The 22,004-nt window shown below is 40.6% G+C and overlaps 1 protein-coding gene across 3 annotated transcripts in view; it reads left to right on the top strand.

Annotated features, from left to right (window-relative positions):
• Cep162 (centrosomal protein 162) overlaps window positions 1-22,004 on the top strand; it is a 73,528-nt gene that overhangs the window by 26,381 nt on the left and 25,143 nt on the right. For all 3 annotated transcript variants that reach the window (XM_048435802.3, XM_085689494.2, XM_048435801.3), the window contains exons 13-20: window positions 1,577-1,838; window positions 8,697-8,827; window positions 9,105-9,332; window positions 9,822-9,962; window positions 11,719-11,831; window positions 13,757-13,862; window positions 19,940-20,066; window positions 21,163-21,326. In XM_048435802.3, the coding sequence (XP_048291759.3) occupies window positions 1,577-1,838; window positions 8,697-8,827; window positions 9,105-9,332; window positions 9,822-9,962; window positions 11,719-11,831; window positions 13,757-13,862; window positions 19,940-20,066; window positions 21,163-21,326 (1,272 nt within the window). The remainder of the gene's footprint in view (window positions 1-1,576; window positions 1,839-8,696; window positions 8,828-9,104; window positions 9,333-9,821; window positions 9,963-11,718; window positions 11,832-13,756; window positions 13,863-19,939; window positions 20,067-21,162; window positions 21,327-22,004) is intronic.

The raw sequence follows: 22,004 nt of genomic DNA, 5'->3' as shown, positions 1-22,004 counted from the left end.
AGTCCTTCCAGGGGTATAACAAACTCAGCATAACACATTACAATAAAACTAGATACAAACCTTCATATCAGGCTGGATAAGGCAATACAGTAGAAGGAAAAGGGTCCCGTGAGCAGACATAAGAGTCAGAGACACCCCCAGGTCTCACTCTTAGGAGTCCACAAGAACACCCAGCTCCACAACTGTACATATATGCAGAGGACCTAGCTCAGCCCCATAAAGGATGCATGACTGTCTCTTCCATCTCTGTGAGCCACTATGAGTCCCGCTTAGTTGAATCTGTGGGCCATGTTCTCCTGGTTCCCCCCGCGCCCTCTCCAGTGTTCTCCTGACTCAATCTAATATTTGCCTGTGGGTCTCTGCATCTGTTCCCATAGGTTGCCAGATGATACCTCTCTGATGACATTTAGGCTAGGCACTGATCTATGAGCATAGCAGGATGTCCATTTCCTCTTGCCTTTTCCTTCTATTTCCTTTCGGTAAACAGTCTCTGCATCATTGCGTAGCTCAGGGCTCATCCTCCTCAGTCTGCACCATAGGAGAGTTGGCATTTATAGAATTGTGATCAGCAACTGTGAAGAAATGCACATTTCATTGTTCCTTCTTTCTCTGTTTAGCTTGGTTCCAGTAATCTATTTTTACTGTCTAATTTAGTATTTGCTATGAAGCATCTCATTTTTGTAGATGTGCTATGTTACTATATTGTTTCTGTGATAAAATACTCTGAAAAAGCCACTTGGGGAAGAAAGGGTGTGTTGGCTGCTAGTTGAAGATACAGCCTGTCATAGTGGGAAAGTCAGGCAGCAGACATGAGAGGAGGCAAGAGCAATGAACCCCAGACACAGCACAGTTCCTTTCCCCTTCTATAAGGTTAAGACCCCAGTCAGGGGAGGAGAGCCTCTCATCACAGTCCAAATACCCTCTTGTCACAGGTTCCTAGGCCCGTCTCCAGGACCCCAGTCAGGGAAGGAGAGCCTTCTCATCACAGGTTCTAGGCCCATCTCCAGGACCCCAGTCAGGGGAGGGGGGCTTCTCATCACAGTCCAGATACCCTCTTGTCACATGTTCCTAGGCCCGTCTCCAGGACCCCAGTCAGGAAAGGGGAGCCTCTCATCACAGGTTCCTAGACCCGTCTCCAGGACCCTAGTCAGGAGGAGAGCCTCTCGTAGCAGGATCCTAGGCCTGTCTCCCACCCAGATTCTGTCAGGGTGACAATCCACTAACCATCACAAGTCTTGATGTTTTTAATGAAGCTTAAATCCAGAGAAAAGAAGGTACTATTTTGGTTGTCATTTCAAAATACCTTCCTCCTTGATGTCTTGATTATTCCAGCAGCTGCACACCTTACTCTCCAGCTAGCTTATTTTTGCTTTAAAGTACTTTGTGCTAATGCTGACTTTGAAGACAGGCTTCAGAACACTGAAACTCTAAAAAGTCAGAGAACGTTGCTATAGTCGTTTGCCCTTCACAAACCTCGTTATTTGCCAGACACAATCCTGCCATGTGTTAATGTTTTCTTAACAATAGTAGTTGAAGTTCATTCCGATACTAAAGAGTTTGTTCTTATTGTGTGCAGACTTCAAAGACTCGGCTCAGTGCTGGGGAAGAGGGACCTGTAACTGGCAAACAGGTTCCATACAAGAAGGCCAGAAGTGCACCTCCTTTGCTTAAGAGAAAGCCACAGAGTGGACTGTATGTATCAACTCGGAGCTCAGGCTACAGCAAAGCCAGTTCACCACTCCAGTTATTTTCTGCTTTTGAAAAGAAATCTTCAAAGGACAATATAAAAAGTAAAAATGTGAGATCCATTCCCACCTCAAATCAATTCAGGAAAAAAGGTAAGAATACATTCCTTTCGAGGTAGAGTTTGACATGTATATAGCATATTATTTCATTTTCTTTGTTTTTGGAAAGGAGCTATTAAAGAGCTATGTATTCCTTTTAGAATAAGCGTGTAGTGTGTACCTAGGACAGTGGCAATGAAGATAATGAAAGGTGGTTGATGAAAATATGTTTAAAAGTAGAACCGATAATATAAAATCTTGTTTGGGTCGCTGTAGTTTTTGGTTCAGGCAACTGAAGGAATGGAGCAGCCACTCCCTGAGGTCAGGCAAATGGAGGTAAACTCTGGGCTGAGAGGAAGGGGAGATGACGGCTTTGAGATGACTGTTCTGACTTACAAACAGTGATTAAGCGAAGGCATTTAGATTGAAAGTCTGCCGTCCAAGAGGAAGTGTAAACTGAAGATACCATTTGAGAGCCTACTAAAGACCAGAAGAGGCATTTTTCTAAGTACTGACAGAGGAGGAGGATGTTCTTGTTACCTCTTTCTGTTGTTATAATACAAAACCATGACCAAAAGCTACTTGGGGAAGAAGAATTTCTTCTAACTTATAGGCTACAGTCCGCCATTGTGGTAAGCAGGGACTTGAAGCAGAACACCCACAGGTACACAGCTTACTGACCTGGTTGTCCTGGATTTCTCAGCTGCCTTTCTTACACATCTGGGGTCTCCCTGCCTAGGGGTTGCACCTCCCACAGTGGACCCTTTTATTTCTTAGTAGTCAAGGAAATGCCCCACAGACATGCCATCCACAGACCAATCTGTTGGAGGCAACTCCTTAATGGAGGTTCCTTCTTTCCATATGACCCTTAAGGCTGTGTGTTTTGGCAGCTGAAGCTATGACAGAGTAGCTAGAGGGTAAACACCAACAGGCTCACTCTAGCCAACCAGACAGAACAAAAGGCAGGCAGAGGGAGGGAGGAGAACCCTGACAGAACCTTCAGTCTAGGGAAGATGTAGCTCAAGGCAGATCTCTTCTGCCATTTGCTGCCCACAGGGAAAGAAGCTGAACTGAGAACTGCTCTTCAGTTTTAGCAAGTTGGTGGCCATCAGCGGTGGAGGTCAGTTTCCTGGCAGAGCTTACTGCAAGGCAGATTTAATGGGAGTAGGCAAGAATGTGGATAGAATTAGTGCTTCAAGTAATAGGACGTTCTGGAGGAAAGTTCCTGTGAACAGCTGAAGGTGGAGCAGAAGCTGACCTGGAAGGAGTTAAGAGACACTTTGGGGACCACCACAGTAGCACTGTGGGTAAAGACATTAACCACTCCAGCCTTAGCAACCTAAGTTAGTCCTGAAGGATAGAACCAACTCCTAAAAGTTGTTTTCTGGCCTCTACACCTCCACACACTTATACACATACTGCACATGTATGCCCTTAAGAAAGACTGAATGGAAAGAGAAAGAGTGGACAGTGTAGTAGACAGAGGGAGTAATTGCCAGGGCAGTGTCCCTGACTTAGAACTATAATGGAGCACAGTAGGACTTCATTACCTAGGGATGTGGACAGTTCTGAGTTCTAGGAAATGTAGAGAGCACTAGCTGGCATCTGGATGGATGTGAGAGAGAGGAAGTATGAGTGTTACCTCTGTCTGCTTCCGTCTTCTCAGAGTCAAACACATGCCATCACAGCACAGTGAAGAGGGAAAGAAGGGAAGATATGAAGTAAGCATCCAAATGATTACTAAGCTGGAGGTTAGAAGGTCATTGCATAATTGGTAGTGAACCTAGGTCATACCAGTGTGAGTGAGCAGCTAAGAGGCAAGGGACCTTAAGGAACCAAAGCCAAAGAGTTGGCAGAGTCTAAGTATGTTGAAGTCATTGCAAATGAAGACACAAGTGTCACAGTGATTGAGAAACTATCAATGTAAATGATGGGTTGATAGATGAAGGCAATAATATTTTTATGAGTAGAGTTAACTAATATTCTAAACTTGTTTTCCATATTTCAAAATCTTACAGTATTTGTAACTATCAAAATCAAAACACATTACTCATTTTTGTACTAAAACATGCAGTGATGGACTACACCAGGCTTTTTCTTTTGAGCTACCAACCAGTTCCCAGATTATGACACAGAGAGTCATGAATGCTTGGCCTCAGTTTAGGCTCGTTTCTTGCTAGCTCTTATAACTTAACCTATTTTTCTTCATCTACATTTTGCCTTGGGACTTTTTACTTTGCTCTCTGTATGTCCTACCCTGTGTCTGCTGACTGCCAGCTGCCGTGCTGGCCCAGGGCATCTTCCTCTCCTGCTCCCCATTCTCTCCTCTTTCTTCTTATACCTCTCTGCTTGGCAGCCCCAGTTATCCCGCTCCTGCTTAACTATTGACCATTCAGCATTTTATCAGGCCAGTCAGGTGCCTTTGGCAGGCAAGGTGAAACAAATGCAGCACCTCTTTACATCGTTAACAAGGGCAGCAGAAACAAGTGTACCACACCTTCACATAGTTAAAATAATGGTCCACAGCACAGACAAACGTAACACGTCTTTGCCTGGTTAGAATAAGATTCCACAACAGTGGACCTTATTCTTTCACTGAACTACTGTAGTATCTCGTTATACTGTTCAGTATGGTTTTTTTGTATCTGTCTCTTTATTGATAATCTGCCCAGAGTAGCTTTAATTTTACTCAGAGCTGTAATTCTTTTGGAATAATTGTTACAGGTTGGGTTCCTTGGGAAGCACAGTAGGGCGGTTCAGATCATCATTGGTTAGAATAAAAATTAAGCCCAATTGTTTAACCAAATGAAAGCCTTTTGTCTTTGATGTAAGTGTGAGCCTAGAGATAGGGAGCTGAGATATACAGCTGGGAAGGGAACCAGATAGATCCCATCTTTCCTGTTGCAGAATTCATACAATGTCACTTCTCTCTTTTTTGTAAGGCTTATTTTTGAGAGAGGGAGGGAGGGAGAGAGGGAGGGAGGGAGGGAGAAAGGAAGGGAGGAAGAGAATATGCCTATGTGGGGTTATATGCATGTTACACAATGATGTCTGTCTCCACGTTCAGCCCATGAGGTGGAATGACAGTAGAGCAGCCAAATCTATAGTGTTTTCATCAGAATCTCTTCCTGAAACCCTTCACCTGGGAACCTTTTGCTTCCATCTTTTGACTAAAACTTGTTGCCACCCCAGTTTGCATACAGTTTGGAGTGAGTGCAGTCATTGTGAGCTAAGCACACTGCTGCCCATAACAGAATTCGGTGTCTGTTAGTGGGGAGGAAGTGGAGGTTAGTGGCTAGCAGACTTGTCATGTGGGGGCTGCCTGTTTATTCTAGCTACCTTTTATTTAGCATTTCATGTTTATGCTTTCATTTGTAAAGTAATACTGTTTAAAAAAAACTTGCTGATGAGTAAAAATTCAAAAATAGGGGAAAATAGGAAAAAGAAAAGCTAACAAGAAATACTGTGCCGGGCTAAGTGCTGATTCAGGCTTTTCTCTGTGCGTGTCTTAAACAAGAGAAAAATGGGTGGGTGGACAGCAGAAGTAGATAAATGGACTGAGTATTTCTAAGAGTAACATCCGAAAATGCCAGCTGAAACCCTTTAGTTTACACACTGACCTAAAACATGATGTGATCACACTTTAAGTTCTTTTTATTTTTTTAACTTCTTAACTTATTTTATATGTTTAGCCCACATGTGTGCGTGTACACCATTTGCATGCCTGACACATGAGGGGGCCAGAAGAGGGCACTGGACCTCCCAGAACTGCAGTTATAGACATTTGTGTGCCACCAGCTGGGTGCTAAGCATCAAACCTGGGCGCTGTGGAAGAGCAGCCAGCGCTTTTCACCACGGAGTCATCTCCTGGCCCCTACAAGTTCTTAAATATATTAGATGTAGGGTCCTTAAATCTCCAAGGAGATAAACTTCATCCTTAAAAATTACATGTTCTAAGACATCTCCTTAAGAAATAGATTCTGATAACTGCTGAGAGATTGCTAAAGCCACATTATTGTTTCCTGGCTTTATTTTCAATTTTATGTATTGCCAGTCACTCCCTTCCCTTCTGTGAAATATGAAGTAATATATTCTGCATCCCCATGCCAACCAACCAGGGGTTTTACTTTTTCAAGGTTTATTTCCTCTTGCAACCATATCTCTCTCAGTTTGGAGATTTAGTTTTTGCTTCTGGTTATTAAGTAAATTGAATATCTGTTACCGATAATAACGTCAATGTGGAATTACTTTGGTTCATTTCTTTTTGATTGAATGTGATTGATGCATTTTTTCTTCAAAGAGGGCTTTAGAATTCTAATTCTGCAAGGTTTTTCTGTTTGAATTTTCATATTAAGAAATTTTTCTTTCTTTGGTAAGGGGGGAAATAGCAGATAGATGTCTTACAGAGGACTTGGTTCAGTTGCCAGCATGTAGCTCACAACTGTCTGTACCTCTAGTACTAGAAGATTCAGTGTCCACTTCTGGCCTCTTTGGGGCACCAGACACAAACATGGTGCACAGATATCTATCCCATAAATACGCATACCTATGGAAAAAAAGATTCAGGAATGGAAATTCTGTTGTAAAAAGACTGGCAGGCTGAATGTCTACACTCAGAACTACCTGTTTGTAGCCTAGTCCTAAGAGGGTCGTGTGCTGGCAGGACACTCCTAGCCCTTGGTCATGGTATAACCTGCCAGTGATTCGAAGGGATCACATGTTGCATCTGCAGTGAATTCAGTCTTTTTGGATGCTTTAAGACATTTATTATGAAACACACTAAGTATGATGACAACTGTAAGGAAAACCTTTATATGCCTGCAAAAAAGATAGAATTGAATCTTTCTGTGAGGAAGTATTGAATTATTTCTTCTTTTAGCCTTTCTGTATTTTCTAAATATCTGAAGATAGTTTTAATTTAAAAAATACATTTAAACAACTCTTGAGGAAATAATTGTAAAATAAATGAGGTTATTTATTTACCTTTAAAGCAGCTGGATGACGTTCATAGAGTGTTAGGCCTGACACATTTGAGTGTGGGCTTTAGGATCCACAGAAGCTCTCACCTATTTCCCCTTCCTAGGGCGACGCATTTGCGCCCCTCTTAGGGTCCTCCTTGCCACCTAGCTCCCCTGGAGCTGTGGATTGTAGCCTGGTTATCCTTTGCTTTACAGCTAATAACCACTTATGAGTGAGTACATACTGTTTGCCTTTCTGGGTCTGGATTGTCTCACTCAGGATGATTTTTTTCTAGTTCCATCCATCTGCCTACAAATTTCATGATGTCATTGTTTTTTACTGCTGAGTAGTAATCCATTGTGTAAATGTACCACATTTTCTTTATCCATTCTTTGGTTGAGAGGCTTCTGGTTGTTTCCAGGTTCTGACTATTATGAATAATGCTGCTATGAACATAGTTGAGCAGATGTCCTTGTATGATTGAGCATCCTTTGGTATATACTTAAAAGTGGTATTGCTCCTGGGTAAACTGGGGGTGAGGGGAGAAGAGGGAATGGGAGATGGTCGAGTTGGGGGAGAGACAGAGAGGGGGAACAATAAAAGAGACATCTTGATAGAGGGAACTATTGTGGGGTTAGGGAGAAACTTGGTGCTAGGGAAACTCCCAGGAATCCACAATGACCCTGACTAAGACTCCTAGCAATAGTGGAGAGGGTGCCTGCACAGGCCTTCTCCTGTAATCAGATTGGTGATTGACCTAATTGTCATCATAGAACCTTCATCCAGTAACTGATGGTTTCGAAACACATGCAGAGATCCATAACCAGGCACTGGGCCGACCTCCTGGAGTCCAGTCGAAGAGAGGGAGGGGGGATTATGTGAGCAAGAGGGGGTAAATTAGATCATGATGGGGAAACCCACAGAGACAGCTGACCTTAGCTAGTGAGAGTTCATGAACTGACAACTGGTACATCTGCGTGTGACCAAACTAGGCCCTCTGAATGTGGGTGACAATTGTGCAGCTTGGTCTGTTTGTGGGATCTCTGGTAGTGGGACCAGGGTTCATCCCTGAAGCACGAACTGGCTTTTGTGGAGCCCATTCCCTATGGTGGGTACTTGCTCAGCCTTCATGCAGTGGTGATGGGCTTGGTCCTGCCTCAACTGGCCTAGGCTTAGTTAACTCCCCATGGGAGGCCTTACCCTCTCTGAGGAGAGGATGGGGGATTGGGGAATGTGGGGGGAGTGGGGAGAGATGAGGGAGGGGAACTGTAGTTGGTATATAAAATGAATTTTTAAAATATCCCACAGAAGCATCTGCCTACATTGCTTGTTGCTAACCGAATAGTATATACTGGCTTCAGAATTTCATCTATCTTTGGAGTTTAGAAGTTACTGTAAAAGCAGAAAATTAGGCCAAATATATATTAGTCACATTCTTTTCTAATTTGTTAGATGATGCTACTGGATTAGAACAATATTGTTAGTCTTTGAAATCAGACTTAGGTTAGCTGTTATGGTATCCTCTGCAATGTACATTGTTCCATTGATGCTGTGATATCCTATCACACACCGAGTATCAAGTGTGCTCAAGACACAGTGACTCTGAACTAAATGTCTTCATACTTACCAGCTGCTCTTTCTGATCCATATGTGGCCATCCTGACTGTGATCCTCTTACAACATAATTTGTTAAAAGTGGTAAAATCTTGAAGTTATCCTGATTCATTGTCTCCTCACACTTATTTAGCTCCATCTGTGGATGTTGATTGTGGGTGACTGCTGGGGTGCAGTGACCACAGCGAAAGGACCGTGGTGTGGTGTGGTGCCTCAGCCTGTGTTGCAATCTATGTTTTACCTCCACATTGCCACTGTCCTCATTTATTTCCCATCATTGCTGAATGCACATTCAGCCTTGCTTTTATGATGCTTCCTTCTGTTGTCTATAATATTTAGAAATATTATCTGGAACAAAACTCATCAAGCCTGCAGTTTTGAATAAGCCATCCCCCCAAAGTGAAGGTAGCCTAGCTACACCTAAGAGGCCAGACGACTCCACAAAGGACTCCTCTGTCCAGTTCCAGACTGTAAGTATTGAAGTTCATATTAATATTTATAATTTTCATATTTTAAAATCATTTTAAAACTAGATTATAAATGTGTTAATTACATACTTAAGAAAATATCATAATTGAAGTTGATTAATGTGTACAAATATGAAATTTCTTTTCCTTATTCACATCATTCCCACTGCTTTCTCTGTACTAGACACTATTGCCGTGTCATTGCCAGTCTCTGTCTTTCTGTTTGGGTTCTGGTCTTAACCATGCAGCTATGTAGTGAAGTCATGCTTCTCTTTTAAAGGAGCCTTCAGGATCCTCTGGTGAGAACAGAGAGAAAGAATTACTTATGTTGAAAAGAGCTCAGGATGCAGAGGAAAAATGGAGGGGCGCACAAGCCCTAATTGAGCAAATTAAAATCACATTCTCAGAGAAGGAGAAGGAACTGGAGAACACCCTGGAAAACCTTAAGAGACAACAGGAAGGAGAGCTCTTCAAACTGAATCAGGAAAATTACATTCTTCAGGCCAAGGTACCAAATGTACTGTTCTGTTTTTCTTTCTTATTTATTAAAAAAAATAAGTAAAATAAAATCAACTATGCTTCCTTTCAAATTCCTTGTTAGCCTGGTACCAGGAGCTGTTCGCCTTGATGCATTTGCCATATACAATACAGACTTGGTTCTTGGTTCTCTCCAGAGTGAATTGAAATCAAACGTGGCCCATTTTGATGATTTTCCTGTATTAGCTGTTCTTTTAGAAACAAGTCAGTAAGTTCCTTATGCCCTTCATAGAAATGGGAGCTCTAGCAAGAGCTGCAGTAGAAGATCCAGAACCAGAGTCACAGCAGTGTTCGTGAGTTCTGCTCTCACCGGCAGAGCACTGTGCTGACTTGACAGTGCTCATAGCACTCCCCAGGACGGCCATAATGGAGGTTTTGAGGGTCTGAGGATCTCTCTATCTGCCTCACTTCTTTCTTCATTCTCTGTTTGCAAATAAAGCAATTTATTCATTTTTTAAAGTTAAGTAGCTTTGAAGAAACAAGCAGAAAACAGAGGTGGCTACAGCTTGGAGAAACATCTGATCCCATCACTGGAGAAAAACTGAAACAAATCCAAAAAGAAATACAAGAACAAGAGACACTTCTTCAGGGATATCAGCAGGTGTGACGCTTCTTCCGCCTCTGACGGCTTTTCTTTTGCCTCTTTTTTTTTTTTAAATATTTACTTACTTATTATATATACATAATTCTGTCTGCATGTATACCTGAAGACCAGAAGAGGGCACCAAATCTCATTACAGATGGTTGTGAGCCACCATGTGGTTGCTGGGAATTGAACTCAGAACATTTTGAAGAACAGGCAATGCTCTTAACCACTGAGCCATCTCTCCAGCCCCTGGTTTTGACTCTTTAATTATAAATGTAAGGTATATTAAAATACTGCTGTGGTCATTTAACATGCAGATATAAGTAAGAAAATAATTTGACCAGTGTTCTTTCCTCGACCTTTTCCCTCTGCTTGTCCTTCCTTCCCGCCCTCTGTCGGGTCCTCTGGAACTCACTGTATAGTGGTCCTCAAGGTTGTGATCCACCTCCCAAGTGCTGGGTGCAGGCATGCACTATCTTGACCACTTGGCCTACACATTTATTAGCCAGAGTAAAGTAGCTAAGAGCATCAATTCTGGTTTAAATAAAAACCTAGTTTTAAGTCTTAACTCTAATACCTACTATGGAGCCATGTCCAACCCTCTCACCGGTGCTTCCTCTGTATTTATGAGTAGGGATAATAAGACAAGGGAATAGTGAAATTAAAAATAAAACAATACAAACCAGCCCCCTAACCTGGAATACAGTAACTAGTCAGAAACTGTTGCCTGCTATATTAACAGCCATGTTCCTTAGGAATGCGCATGCTTCCCTTAGCTTCTACAAAATTTGTAATAGGTCTTGACTAGTCTTGCTGTTGTTTTCAGCGTATCAGTCTGCTCTCAAGTGCTGATGCCTCAAGGATGAACTTGTTTTTGTTTAGTGTGAGCTGTTTGTTGAAAGTGGCAGGTTTAAAATGTAGCTTCCTTCTCTGCCTCCTCTCTTGTCTTCCACCTCATTAAACTTCCCTTTTACAACTATAATCTGAGCTCTGTGCCTCTCTTTATCAGCCAGAGAAGCCTGGGGAAAGCATTTTCACCACACCAGATGCTCTGCCTCAGGTTAGGGAGACCACTGAGATCCCCTGTCTCATCCTGCCGTACGGAGGGGGACTTTAAGATTTCTCAGGCCCTAAGGATGTCAGCGATCCCCTCAGAAGACAATACACAGTTCCTTGTGTGTGTTGACATGCCATCTGCCAGGCACTAGTTCACATGCTGTGATCATCCTCCATAGTTTTTGTTACCACCTCAAAAGCTTTAGTTTTCAGAAAATTCTCAATATTAAGTGAGGTCAATATGTCAGAGCTTTAATCACAGATTCATTTGTTCCATATCAAATTACCCTACTGTTAGAAGTCAGGCTCCTAGAATTTTCCTCTAGTCCTCATGTTTTTCCTTTCTGGCCAAAACCAGAACTGGTATATAGTCCTGCTGGGCTTTCTCACCCCTGGCCCACACGTAAGTGCTAGGCTTCTCCACTCTCCCTTTTGCCTTCACTCTGGTGAAATTCAGTGTATCGCTCTGACATCAGACTCTTCAGTTTGGGGGAATTCTATAACTTCTTTGCAAGTTTCTAAAATTTTTAACATTTTAGATAGAGTTATGTCTAGAAAAGTTGCCTTCTAAGATAATAAAAGATATGTGAAAAGGGTTTTATAAAATTAAAATCTAAGAAAATTGTAAAGACCACCTAAGTGACTTATTTACTCCGTTTCATGTGACAAAGTACTGCTAATTTTTAGCTGAAATCATTTTTCTGTTTTTAAAAAGGAAAACGAAAGGTTGTATAATCAAGTAAAAGATCTCCAGGAACAAAATAAGAAAAACGAAGAGCGAATGTTTAAGGAAAATCAGAGTTTATTTAGTGAGCTAGCCTCTTTAAAGTAAGTTCTTTTGAATTTCTGACCCTTAAACATACTTAACCCTTTCTAAGCATATTGTTACCATATTAATAATGAGGTTTTTTCTTAAAAATGGTAAATACTTACCTGTTTTCATTTGTACACTAATTCCTGTCTCGTAAATGTTACATTGCATATCCAGAGGACTTTTCTTTCAGTAATTGATAGCTAGTATATACTCCAGTATTCTCAGTGTATCCATATGTGAGTTTGACGTTGCTTTCAAAGAACTGAAAATAGAGCACTTGCCTTTGTCGATAGATAACTGGTCCCTAAACAATGATTTGATTAATAGTACAAAAGTAAAAAATAAATCCACAGTATCAGCTTGGCCTTAGGTTCCGTAGAAACAGAATAACTGTAGAATAACTCTGGAAAGAGAAAAAAATCATAATTCTAGAAAAAGAGAAAGAAAGTAAAAAAGGAGAGGGAGAGGATGCAAAGGGTATGATCTCAGCTGGAACCTGGCTTCACCCTGAGGCCATGAGGGAGCCCTAGAAAATAGACGATGCCACAGTTTGTACCTCTGACTGGGATGTAGCTGGGAGGGAACTCAGAACATCTTCTGGGTCAAAGGCTGTGGTTTAGATGAACTCAGTTGTTCCAAGTTGGTGTTCCAACAATCTAACACTCACCACAGAGCCGTGGCCACCAGAGCCTGCTTACTCATGCCCAACCCTGGTCCATTACCTTACTAGTGGACGAACAAGCACCAAACCTACAAACAGGGACATATGAGGGCACTGTCTTCCTCTAGGAAATGACTGTTTAGTACATCATTCCACATAAATGTACAGTTATTCAGGATGCTACCAGAAGTTTTGGTGACTATGAATATCATAGACACTAACCATATTTATTGACAGCCTCTCATTTTTAGATGACTTATAACATGAAAAGTGTAACCATTCACATATACTGACCTTCCGTGTAAAATAGAAAAATATACACCCTGTAGTAGAGAGAAGTGACAGCAATACAAATTGATGAACAGAGAGAAGGAGGGAAGGAGAGAGAGAAAGAAAGAGAGAGTGTTTTAATGTCCCTTTCTCTTGGTCAGAGTGGCCCCAAAGCCAGGTATATTGATCTGATGCTTGAAGATACTTACATCTTCTTTTAAGATGCTTCTCATAAGTATTTCTGGCAAAGATCCGATCTGAACTGGAGATGTAGCTCAGTTGATGAGGTCTAGGTTGGGTTCAGTCCCCAGTACCACATGCACTAGTCCTGGTATACATGCCTGTTGTTGCAGTACTCTGGAGGGAGGCAGGAGGCTTGGAAGTTCAAGCTCATCCGCAGCCATACAACAGCTTAGTCCAGTTTGAACTGTGTGTCAGATATTAGATAAGTAAATATAACTTTTAAAATACCACATTTTTATTACCTGGCTTCTGGAAAGAGCTATTCCTAAATCCCAAATTAAGTGAACTTCCATGATAAAATAATTAACAGATAATTATTTAAATAATTTATTTAAAACAATAGGACTATATTATCTTATAGAGATTTTTTGAAAAAAAGTACCTAAAATTTGAATCTGAGGTCCAGATATGTTTCTGGTTTTGTTTCTATGTATAAAATTGAGATTTGTATTTGTCAAACCAAAGGAATCAGTCAGCAGCAGTGAGACCAGGAGTACAGAAAGCTCTAGAAAAATGGTGACACTTCAATATTTTTTAGAATTAAAAGCAAATATTTTTAAATTTCAATTAAACCAAAAATCTTAGTATTTCTGTTCTTCTAAAGTAGAAAGTATAGGCATTTCTCTCAAGTCTGTTTTTCTTTAATATGCCCATACTTTTATCTTTTTCCTCTAGTGATGCATGTAGTGTGAGTTCACTAGAATATTATGTATTAAAGGAATACCTTGTCTTATAAAGTCTTTCTTTTTTAATTTTGAAAATCAGAGAACAGGTTCACAAAAATCGTTTCCTGTCTCAAGTAGTTGAAAATGTAGAACCCATCAAAAACCAGAGTTTCACAGATCTGCTAGCAGAATTACGGGTGGTGCAGGTAAGTTGAATAAGGATTTAAACTACTGAGGTTGGTAAAGTTATCATAGAAATTCCAGTGTTATAGAAAATTACGTTTGTAATAAATATATAAATAAAAATATATTTAAAGATGTTTACAATTAAGAATATCTAAGATTAGCACTTAGTATTCCTGTGACTTTAGTGTACAGAAAACCTTGGAAACCAGTTGAAATGGACCCCACTCTACAGTGTAACCTCTCCTCAGGCATTTATCACATAGAACCAGAGCAGAGTCATTGCATTTGGAGCACGTATATACTTTATTTCAAACAGATTCCTAGGGCTGTAAAGATGGCTCAAGTGTTGGTAAAGAATATGTGGCTACTCTTGCAGAAAACCCAAGTTCAGTTCTCAGTGCCCACTTCAGGCGGTTCACAAATCACCTCTAACTCCATTTCCAAAAGATCTAGTACCCCTGCCATCCAAGGGCCCCTTCACTCATGTACACACACACTTATACATGTAATTAAAAATAAACCTTAAAAAACAAATTCTTCATTGTGGTAATACACTGTGCGATGAAATAGGAAAACAGTAAGGAGGTAATTTCATTTTCATCTTTTTTTCAAAGTACTCAGCGTACATCTAAACAGCAGACTGTGTATTATAAATATTGTATCCCAGATACCCAAGGTAAAGGTGGAGACTGGTTGGTGGTCTTAATTCCTGTACAGTCTCATTCATGAAGTCCTTTCCTGTGCCTGTATGCTGAAGAGTACTGCCCATGTTTTCTTACAGCAGTTCAGTGTTTTGGGTTTCAGACTGATGTCTTTGATCCATTTGAAGTTAAGCTTTGTGCAGGGTGGAAGATGGGGTCTAATAGTTTTTGTTATTCTACATGTGGACATCCAGTTTTTTTAGTACCATTTGTTGAAAGCACTTTCGTCAGTGTGTATTTTTTTACATCATTGTCAACTACAAGAAGGCTCTAGTTATTTGTATTCAAATTTGGGTTTTTTGTTTTGTACAGTTGGTCTACTTGTCTGTCTGTTTATGCCAGTAGCATGCTGTTTCTATCACCATGAATCTGCCGGTGTTTTGAAATCTGGAATGATAATCCCTCCATTCTTCTTTTTGCTCAGAATTGCTTTGGCAATCTGGGGTCTTTTGTGGTTCCATGTGAATTTTAGAACTTTTTTCTATTTCTGTAAAGATTGAGTATAGGCGAAGACTGCTTGTTCATTTCCCAACTGCTCAGACCTGAATTATCACACAGAAACTATATTAATTACAACGCCGTTTGACATATTAGCTCAGGCTTCTTATTAAGTAACTCTTATATCTTAAATTAACCCATTTCTATTAATTTGTGTATTGCCACAAGGCTGTGGCTTACTGGAAAGTTTCTGGGTCCTTCTCCTTCAACAGCTACATGGCGTCCCTCCATTCTGCCTACTTTATATCTCTATCAGATTTCCCACATGGCTAAACTCAACTAAGTCATTGGCTGGAACAGCTTCTTTAATAACCAATGGTAATAAAACATTCATAACAAGCAGAGGTCAATCCCACATCATCTCCCCTTTTCTGTCTACATAAAAGGGAAGGCTTTAACTCTAACATAATATAATTACATATAACAAAACAGGCCTAAAGCAAAAATTAGAGTTACAATATTTATATCTACTTTCATTTTCATCATAACTAAGGAAAACTATAACTATCTATTCTTCAACTCTACCAATAACCCCAGCAGGATATAATATTACCTAAGTTAACAGGGAGTGCATTGTAAGCTACTTCCAAAATTCTAGAATTGACAGAGACATCTTGCTGCCTGGACATTCACCCAAAAGTTCTTGCGTAACATTGGGGCCTCCATCTTCAGCCTTCAGGCCCATAGTATCCAGCAGACATTTCCATGAAGCAGGAAATTTGAAAGAGTGTTTTTCCTCTATTGGCACCTTATCAGTCATTTTCTTCTGTATCCTACAGAATGTCTGGCAGACTCATGAAGCAGGAACCCTGAAGGACTGTCTCATCTTCTTTAGGAAACTTTAGCAGTCATTTTTCTGTTAGTCCTGCATGTCCACTTCATACAGCGTACCAACAAGCAGTCCAGGCAAGAGCAGTTTCTTGCCCAGATGGCTAGCCTTTTCATGTTAAAAGCAAATTTCATAACAAGTTTCTCCAATGCCCATAACCGCTCTGAAGTAATTGGTGCTACCAGAAGCAGACATGTCTCACTGTTGAGAAAATTCTAAGTTCTTAAAACGTTTTAAATGCCATATTCTGTAGGTCTTTGAAAGGGCTGAAGAATACCTGTCTGTCTGAAATATATCTCTGTACATCTAGAAAACCTAACTAATATGACTTACAAGTTTGACTACTATAGATGACTATTAATCTGTATTTCTTAACTATACATTACATTTTTAAATGAGCTGCACAAACATAATACCTTAATCAAGAGCAGAAACATACATGTAACAAAATTGACCTTAAATTTGTATCAGTAAGCCAAGATCCATACCAATGCAAAGTATTCATCTCTATAGCATAGCCTTCTTATTTTTTTTATAGAAATTGACTGTGGCCATTAATCACTTACAATCAACCCCCTTTAAAACGATGAAATATAAATGAAAACAATCATTTATAAACAATATTTGGGAATTTGAACATAGTTTTTTAGTATTTCCTGCTAATTGGGTACACTGTTAATCAGGTCTTTCATGGGATAACCTGTGTGCCAGGTCCATCTCAGCCAGCAGTCCTGAAGCTGTCATAGATGTTGGACCATCTGGACGTTTGCTTCAGGGGTCTTGTTTGATCAAACCATATTAGCCAGTAAGGAATCCTCAGTTTCCTGTCCTCTGTGGAAACAAAAGCAGAACCCCTTTTCCAAAGCAACATATTTTAGACCCAAATTTTAAAGCCAAGATACCTTTAAAATATATATGTTGATTTAGCTTAGCAACCTGTACAATGAAATGTCTCTCTGTACTTAGCTCATTCATAGTCAAAAAATTCAAAGAAAGCACAATAATATTCATCTTTACATGGCTTATTTTTCTTTATTCCTTTAATCTATGACTGTCTGTACTTGTCTCTTTAAAGACTTTTGTTTTTTTAAACTATTTCTTTTTCTAACTGTCTATACTCTTTCTTCTCTCTCTCAAGCCTATGTACATTCTTTAAACACACTGTGATGTGTTCAGAGGTTTATTTCTGTCTGAATTTGTCTTTATTGCATATCTGTAATCCTTTTCTGACCAGGAGTGCTTTAAAATGGTCAGCAGTGTGGTCACAGCAGCCCTGGGTGCTGTCTCCGCTTCTCAGCCTTTCAGTATGGCGGAAGTGCCCTTACTACCAGCTCTGGAGCCTTGCTCACCACCTCAGCTCTGGTAAGCAGTTGACCTGTGCTGCCCACAAACCCCATTCATGTGCTCAGCCTCCAAGCCAAAGCTGTTCGTGCAACTACCACAAACCAGGAAGCCTTCTTAAAGGAGCTGCACAGTTTCTGCTGCTACCACTGAGTCAGGACACCTTCTCTTAAAGGAATCATGCCTCTGCTTACTTCTAACAAATAGAGCCTACCCAAGATAATACTGCTCCCATGAAGCCATGCTTAATTCTGTTTTTTTGTGTCTAGAATTCCTTCCCAAGCACTCTCAGGTTTTATGTGGATGTGGTCGGCCCACATTGGCATGCCATTTTGTAAATAGAGACTGCTCGTTCATTTCCCGGCCAATAAGACCTGAATAATCACACAGAAACTATATTAATTGCAACACTGTTTGGTCTATTAGATCAGGCTTCTTATTAAGTAACTCTTGCATCTTAAATTAACCCATTTCTATTAATCTGTGTATTGCCACGAGGCTGTGGCTTACTAAAAAGTTTCTGGGTCCTTCTCCTTTGGCAGCTGCGTAGTGTCCCTCCAAATCTACTTACTTTCTCTGTATATCTGTGTTCAGATTTCCCGCCTGGCTTCACTCTACTAAGCCACTGGCCAAAACAGCTTCTTTAATAACCAATGGTAATAAAACACATTCGTAGCATACACGGGGAGGGAGGGGATATCCTATATCAATTGAGATGGAGATTTTGATTGAGATTACACTGCATCTGTAAATAGCTTCTGGTAAAAATAGCCATTTTCACAATGTTAATGATACCAACCCATGAGAATGAGCTGTCTTTCCATTCACTAGCATCTACCTCTTTTTTAGAGGTTAAAAGTTTTCATTGTGTGCACAGTAACTGACAGGGAGGGAAAGTCCTATTTGCCAGGTAGAACCCCTCATACAGTGTACTGACATGACACAGGCCCTGTTTCTGCATCTATACAAACCCAGAGCAGAGTCCTTATCCATTTAGGTATTTACTGTGTGGTTGAATTCAATGACACTTTAAATTCTGGACTACTATAATGAAGTAGGCACTGCTAGATAGCATTTCTAAGTCAGAGTGATTAAACACACAGTATTTTCAGAAAGGTACATGGATTTTGAAAACTTGAAGTTCATACCCTTGAAAAGACATCCATGGACCACACAGATTAAGCAATGAAATGAATCTGAGATGTCTATAAAATCCAAAATGACATGATGCTTTATGAACATATTTATTTTCTTTTGTCAGACTTAATTTAAATCATAACATAGTGTAATACAGGATTTGTGAGAATCTGTAGTTTCATTACTGTGAGTGCAGGACTTTCTTCAGCAGTTTTAAGTCTGGTGTGTGTGTGTGTGTGTGTGTGTGTGTGTGTGTGTGTGTGTGTACACAGAGTCCATGCCATGTGCTTATACCATAAAGTAAGCAGAAATTATAAACCAATTTCACAGAAAGTGAGAAGAATCCATACATGGAGCAGTGTTGTATAAAAAGTTTGTGTGGGCATAGAAGGAATTACTAGGAATCTCTTTCCTGGCTACACACGGGACTCAGAAGGGTAGGCGTGAATTTTGCAAACCAGAAGAGCGGACATAGTCCAAGTATTGACAATGGTGTGGAGCATAGGGTAGTTGGGGATTCACTTAGCTTTTATTTTAATTTTTAAATTATTCTTATTTTATTTGCATGAGTATTTTGCCTGCATGTATATCTGTATACCACACTTATATCTGGTGCCTATCGAGACCAGAGAGAGCATGAGACCCCCTGGAACTGGAGTTACAGATTGTTGTGAGCCACTGTGTGCATACTAAGAATCAAACCTGGTTTTCTGGAAGAGCAACAACTGCTCCCAACCATCGCACATCTCTTCAGCCCCTTAACCATTGTTTTAGTGCCCAACCCTTTTATGTAATTGTAATAGGAGTTATCAAAATAATTCAGGCATGGTGGCAAAATACTTTAATCCCAGCACCTGGGAGGCAGAGGCAGGTAGATCTCTGAGTTGGAGACCAGCCTGATCTACCTAGCGAGTTCTAGGGTTACATAGTGAGAGTTTGCCTTTTAAAAAAAAAAAATCTGCTTTTAGTTAAATAGGTAATAGGTCAGGTGGTGATGAGTTTCAGTCAGAGGAAAAGCTTACATTTTTCAGAGAAAGTGACCAGGCGAGGTTTTCCCGAGGCTTCTTTGGAGCAGTCATGACAGGAAGGAGCAAGTTACCTTGCAGAGGGATACCTGGCAGACGTGGGTAGGAGTGCTCTAGAGGTAGACGGTGTTCAGAGAGCAGCAAACAGGCCTCTGGCTAGTGTACTCAGTCACAGTCACAACCAGGTTATGTGACACTCAAAGTCGTGGTTCACTTAGGATTCACCCTAAGAGAAGAACCACTGGGGGTTCACCGGGAGCACTGTTTCTAGTCCAGCTAATTGCTGCAGGAACAGGCCTACAGCAGTCCAAGCAAAGGCCTTCAGAAAGAACACATTGGGATAATAGAGTGCGGATCTCCAGTGCAATGGTGAGAAGACAGGAATCAGTACTAGAGCCTGGGAAGTTAATGGTTTAGGGGTAGAGTACCCTCTGACCCTTTTACATAAAATGTGACCTGAAATTCAGGAAATTTCATAACAGTATTTTTGATGGCTTGAGAAGAGAGAATCCCATGATTTATTGTGTTTGAAAGTAGCCCACTTTTATATTCCTTCAAATATCAAGAAAGAGAAAAACCATCTGATGGAAGACATCAAAAGACTGAAGCAGGACAAACAAGCTCTTGAAGTGGACTTGGAAAAAGTGAAGAAAGAGAGAGACCAAGCCAAAGAACAGACTGCTTATGCCACGGGTGAGTGCGGCTGGGACTGCTCCCTTTTGGTTCCAATCATGAAGTGAATAGAAATTGAATGGTATCATTAAATACTTACCTGCAGGTAACTTGTAATCTTTGAAACATTTTAAAATGAGTGATATACTTCTTACTTTTAACTAGAACAGTTGTAACATCAAGGGAGAACTCATAGCTTTGTGTTGAGTTGTTAAAGGCCTGTGGTCTTAGTCTGGCTGAGAGCTTCCTGCCTGAAGGCAGGACTGAAACATGCTTTGTTTGTTTGTTTGTTTTTGCCACATGAACACTTAACACTGCATTATTTTATAGGAATGAAAAGAAACATGGCATGGCACCCACCAGTAAACATTTGGGGAGAAAGATAAAGATAAACAGAATTTAATAGGGAGGTGGGGGTACAGACAACAAGAATTTGGAGAAAAATGGCATTGGAGTCAGGCCCAGACAGTGCGATCTGGAAGTAGAGGAGCAGAGGGAGGCTTGGGGTGGCCTTGGGCACACTGCAGAGTAGGGCAGAACACAGCCTCAAAGGTCGGAAGACTTAGGCTTTCTGCCAAAGTTAGTCTTCTATCCACAGTGCCGTCAGCGTCAGGGTAAACGCCATACAAAGAAGCCATTAACAGTGTATAAGGAAACAGTGTTCCCCTCCCTTATCTCTAAAGTGGAGGAGTAAACTACTTTTCAAAAGTTCAAAAATGTTTTCCATGTAAATTTGTTGTGTTAACTAAAATAAACCACTTACTAATGTATGCCATTTTTACTAATTATAAACATTCCTTATTTTTATTTCTTGAACCTATTTTTCCACTGGAAACAATTTGATTTTCATAATATGTCAATGGGAAGCAATCGCACATTTCTAGATAGCCATCCTTGTTAATGAAATCGAAGCTTTGGATTATAAATACAATCTCTTGTCTCTATTACTAAAAGATTCAACTAGACACTGATGTATATATAGATTATTTGTTTGTTCCTCTTTTTTAATAATGCTTTCATTAGATAGACATTGGCTTTTTATTTAAAACATTGGAATTTTGTTATTTCCATATTTTGAAAAATTACCATCAGGTTATTGAGTTACTTTATTATTTAGGTGAAAAATTATATGAAATAAAAATTTTGGAAGAAACACATAAGCAAGAAGTCAGTCGTCTGCAGAAGCGGTTACAGTGGTATGCTGAGAATCAGGAGCTTCTAGATAAAGATGCAGCTCGTCTCCGAGAGGCCACTGAAGAAGCTGAGAAGCTGAAACTAGAGGTACTTTTTACATGAGCCCTCGCGCTGTGGTGTCCTCGTGTCTAATTTTGTCACTGCCCCCTTAGTCTTTGTGCTTTGTCTCCTATCCTGGAGATGCGTCCAGAGCCTTGCACGTGCACTGCTGTGCCACCATACCCCTAACTCTCGGCTCCTTACTCATAGAGTCTGAATTTATAGCTAGTTTGGATGTTGGTTTGAGTTTAAATGACTAGTCTTTTTAGATAGACTGTAGATAAATGCCAGCTGCTTATCACAGCCTGTAGGGACCATCTGGCCTGAGCCTCACACCTCTTCCGCGCCACTGGGTGAGTAGACACACGGCTCCTCCAGACTCATTCCACTTGCTGCCTTGTCCTTGGATTTTCACACGCCTTGCTCCCTCTCTTCCTCGTCAGAACTCAGCTCCAGTTTCTACTCTTCAGGCTTCCTCCCCAGCCTGACCCTGCTCTTTGTCCTTCACTCCGCTCTCTGGTTGATAGCACTGTCCCTCTGTACAGTGATTTTCTTCACCCGTTGATTTACGTAGCTGGTCATCCATCTGTCTCTACAGCCAAGGACCCGGATTCTCTTGTTTGCTGCCATCTTCTGCCTCCAGTACTGCACTTTGGAGACACTAGGAACAAAGGATTTGCTCAATCAGTGTCTGTTACAGAGTGAATTAATGAATTAACATTGTGC

Source organism: Myodes glareolus, chromosome 4 (genome assembly GCF_982192425.1).
Source record: "Myodes glareolus chromosome 4, mMyoGla1.1, whole genome shotgun sequence".
NCBI lineage: Eukaryota > Metazoa > Chordata > Mammalia > Rodentia > Cricetidae > Myodes > Myodes glareolus.
This window is presented reverse-complemented; position numbering and strand designations above follow the sequence as displayed.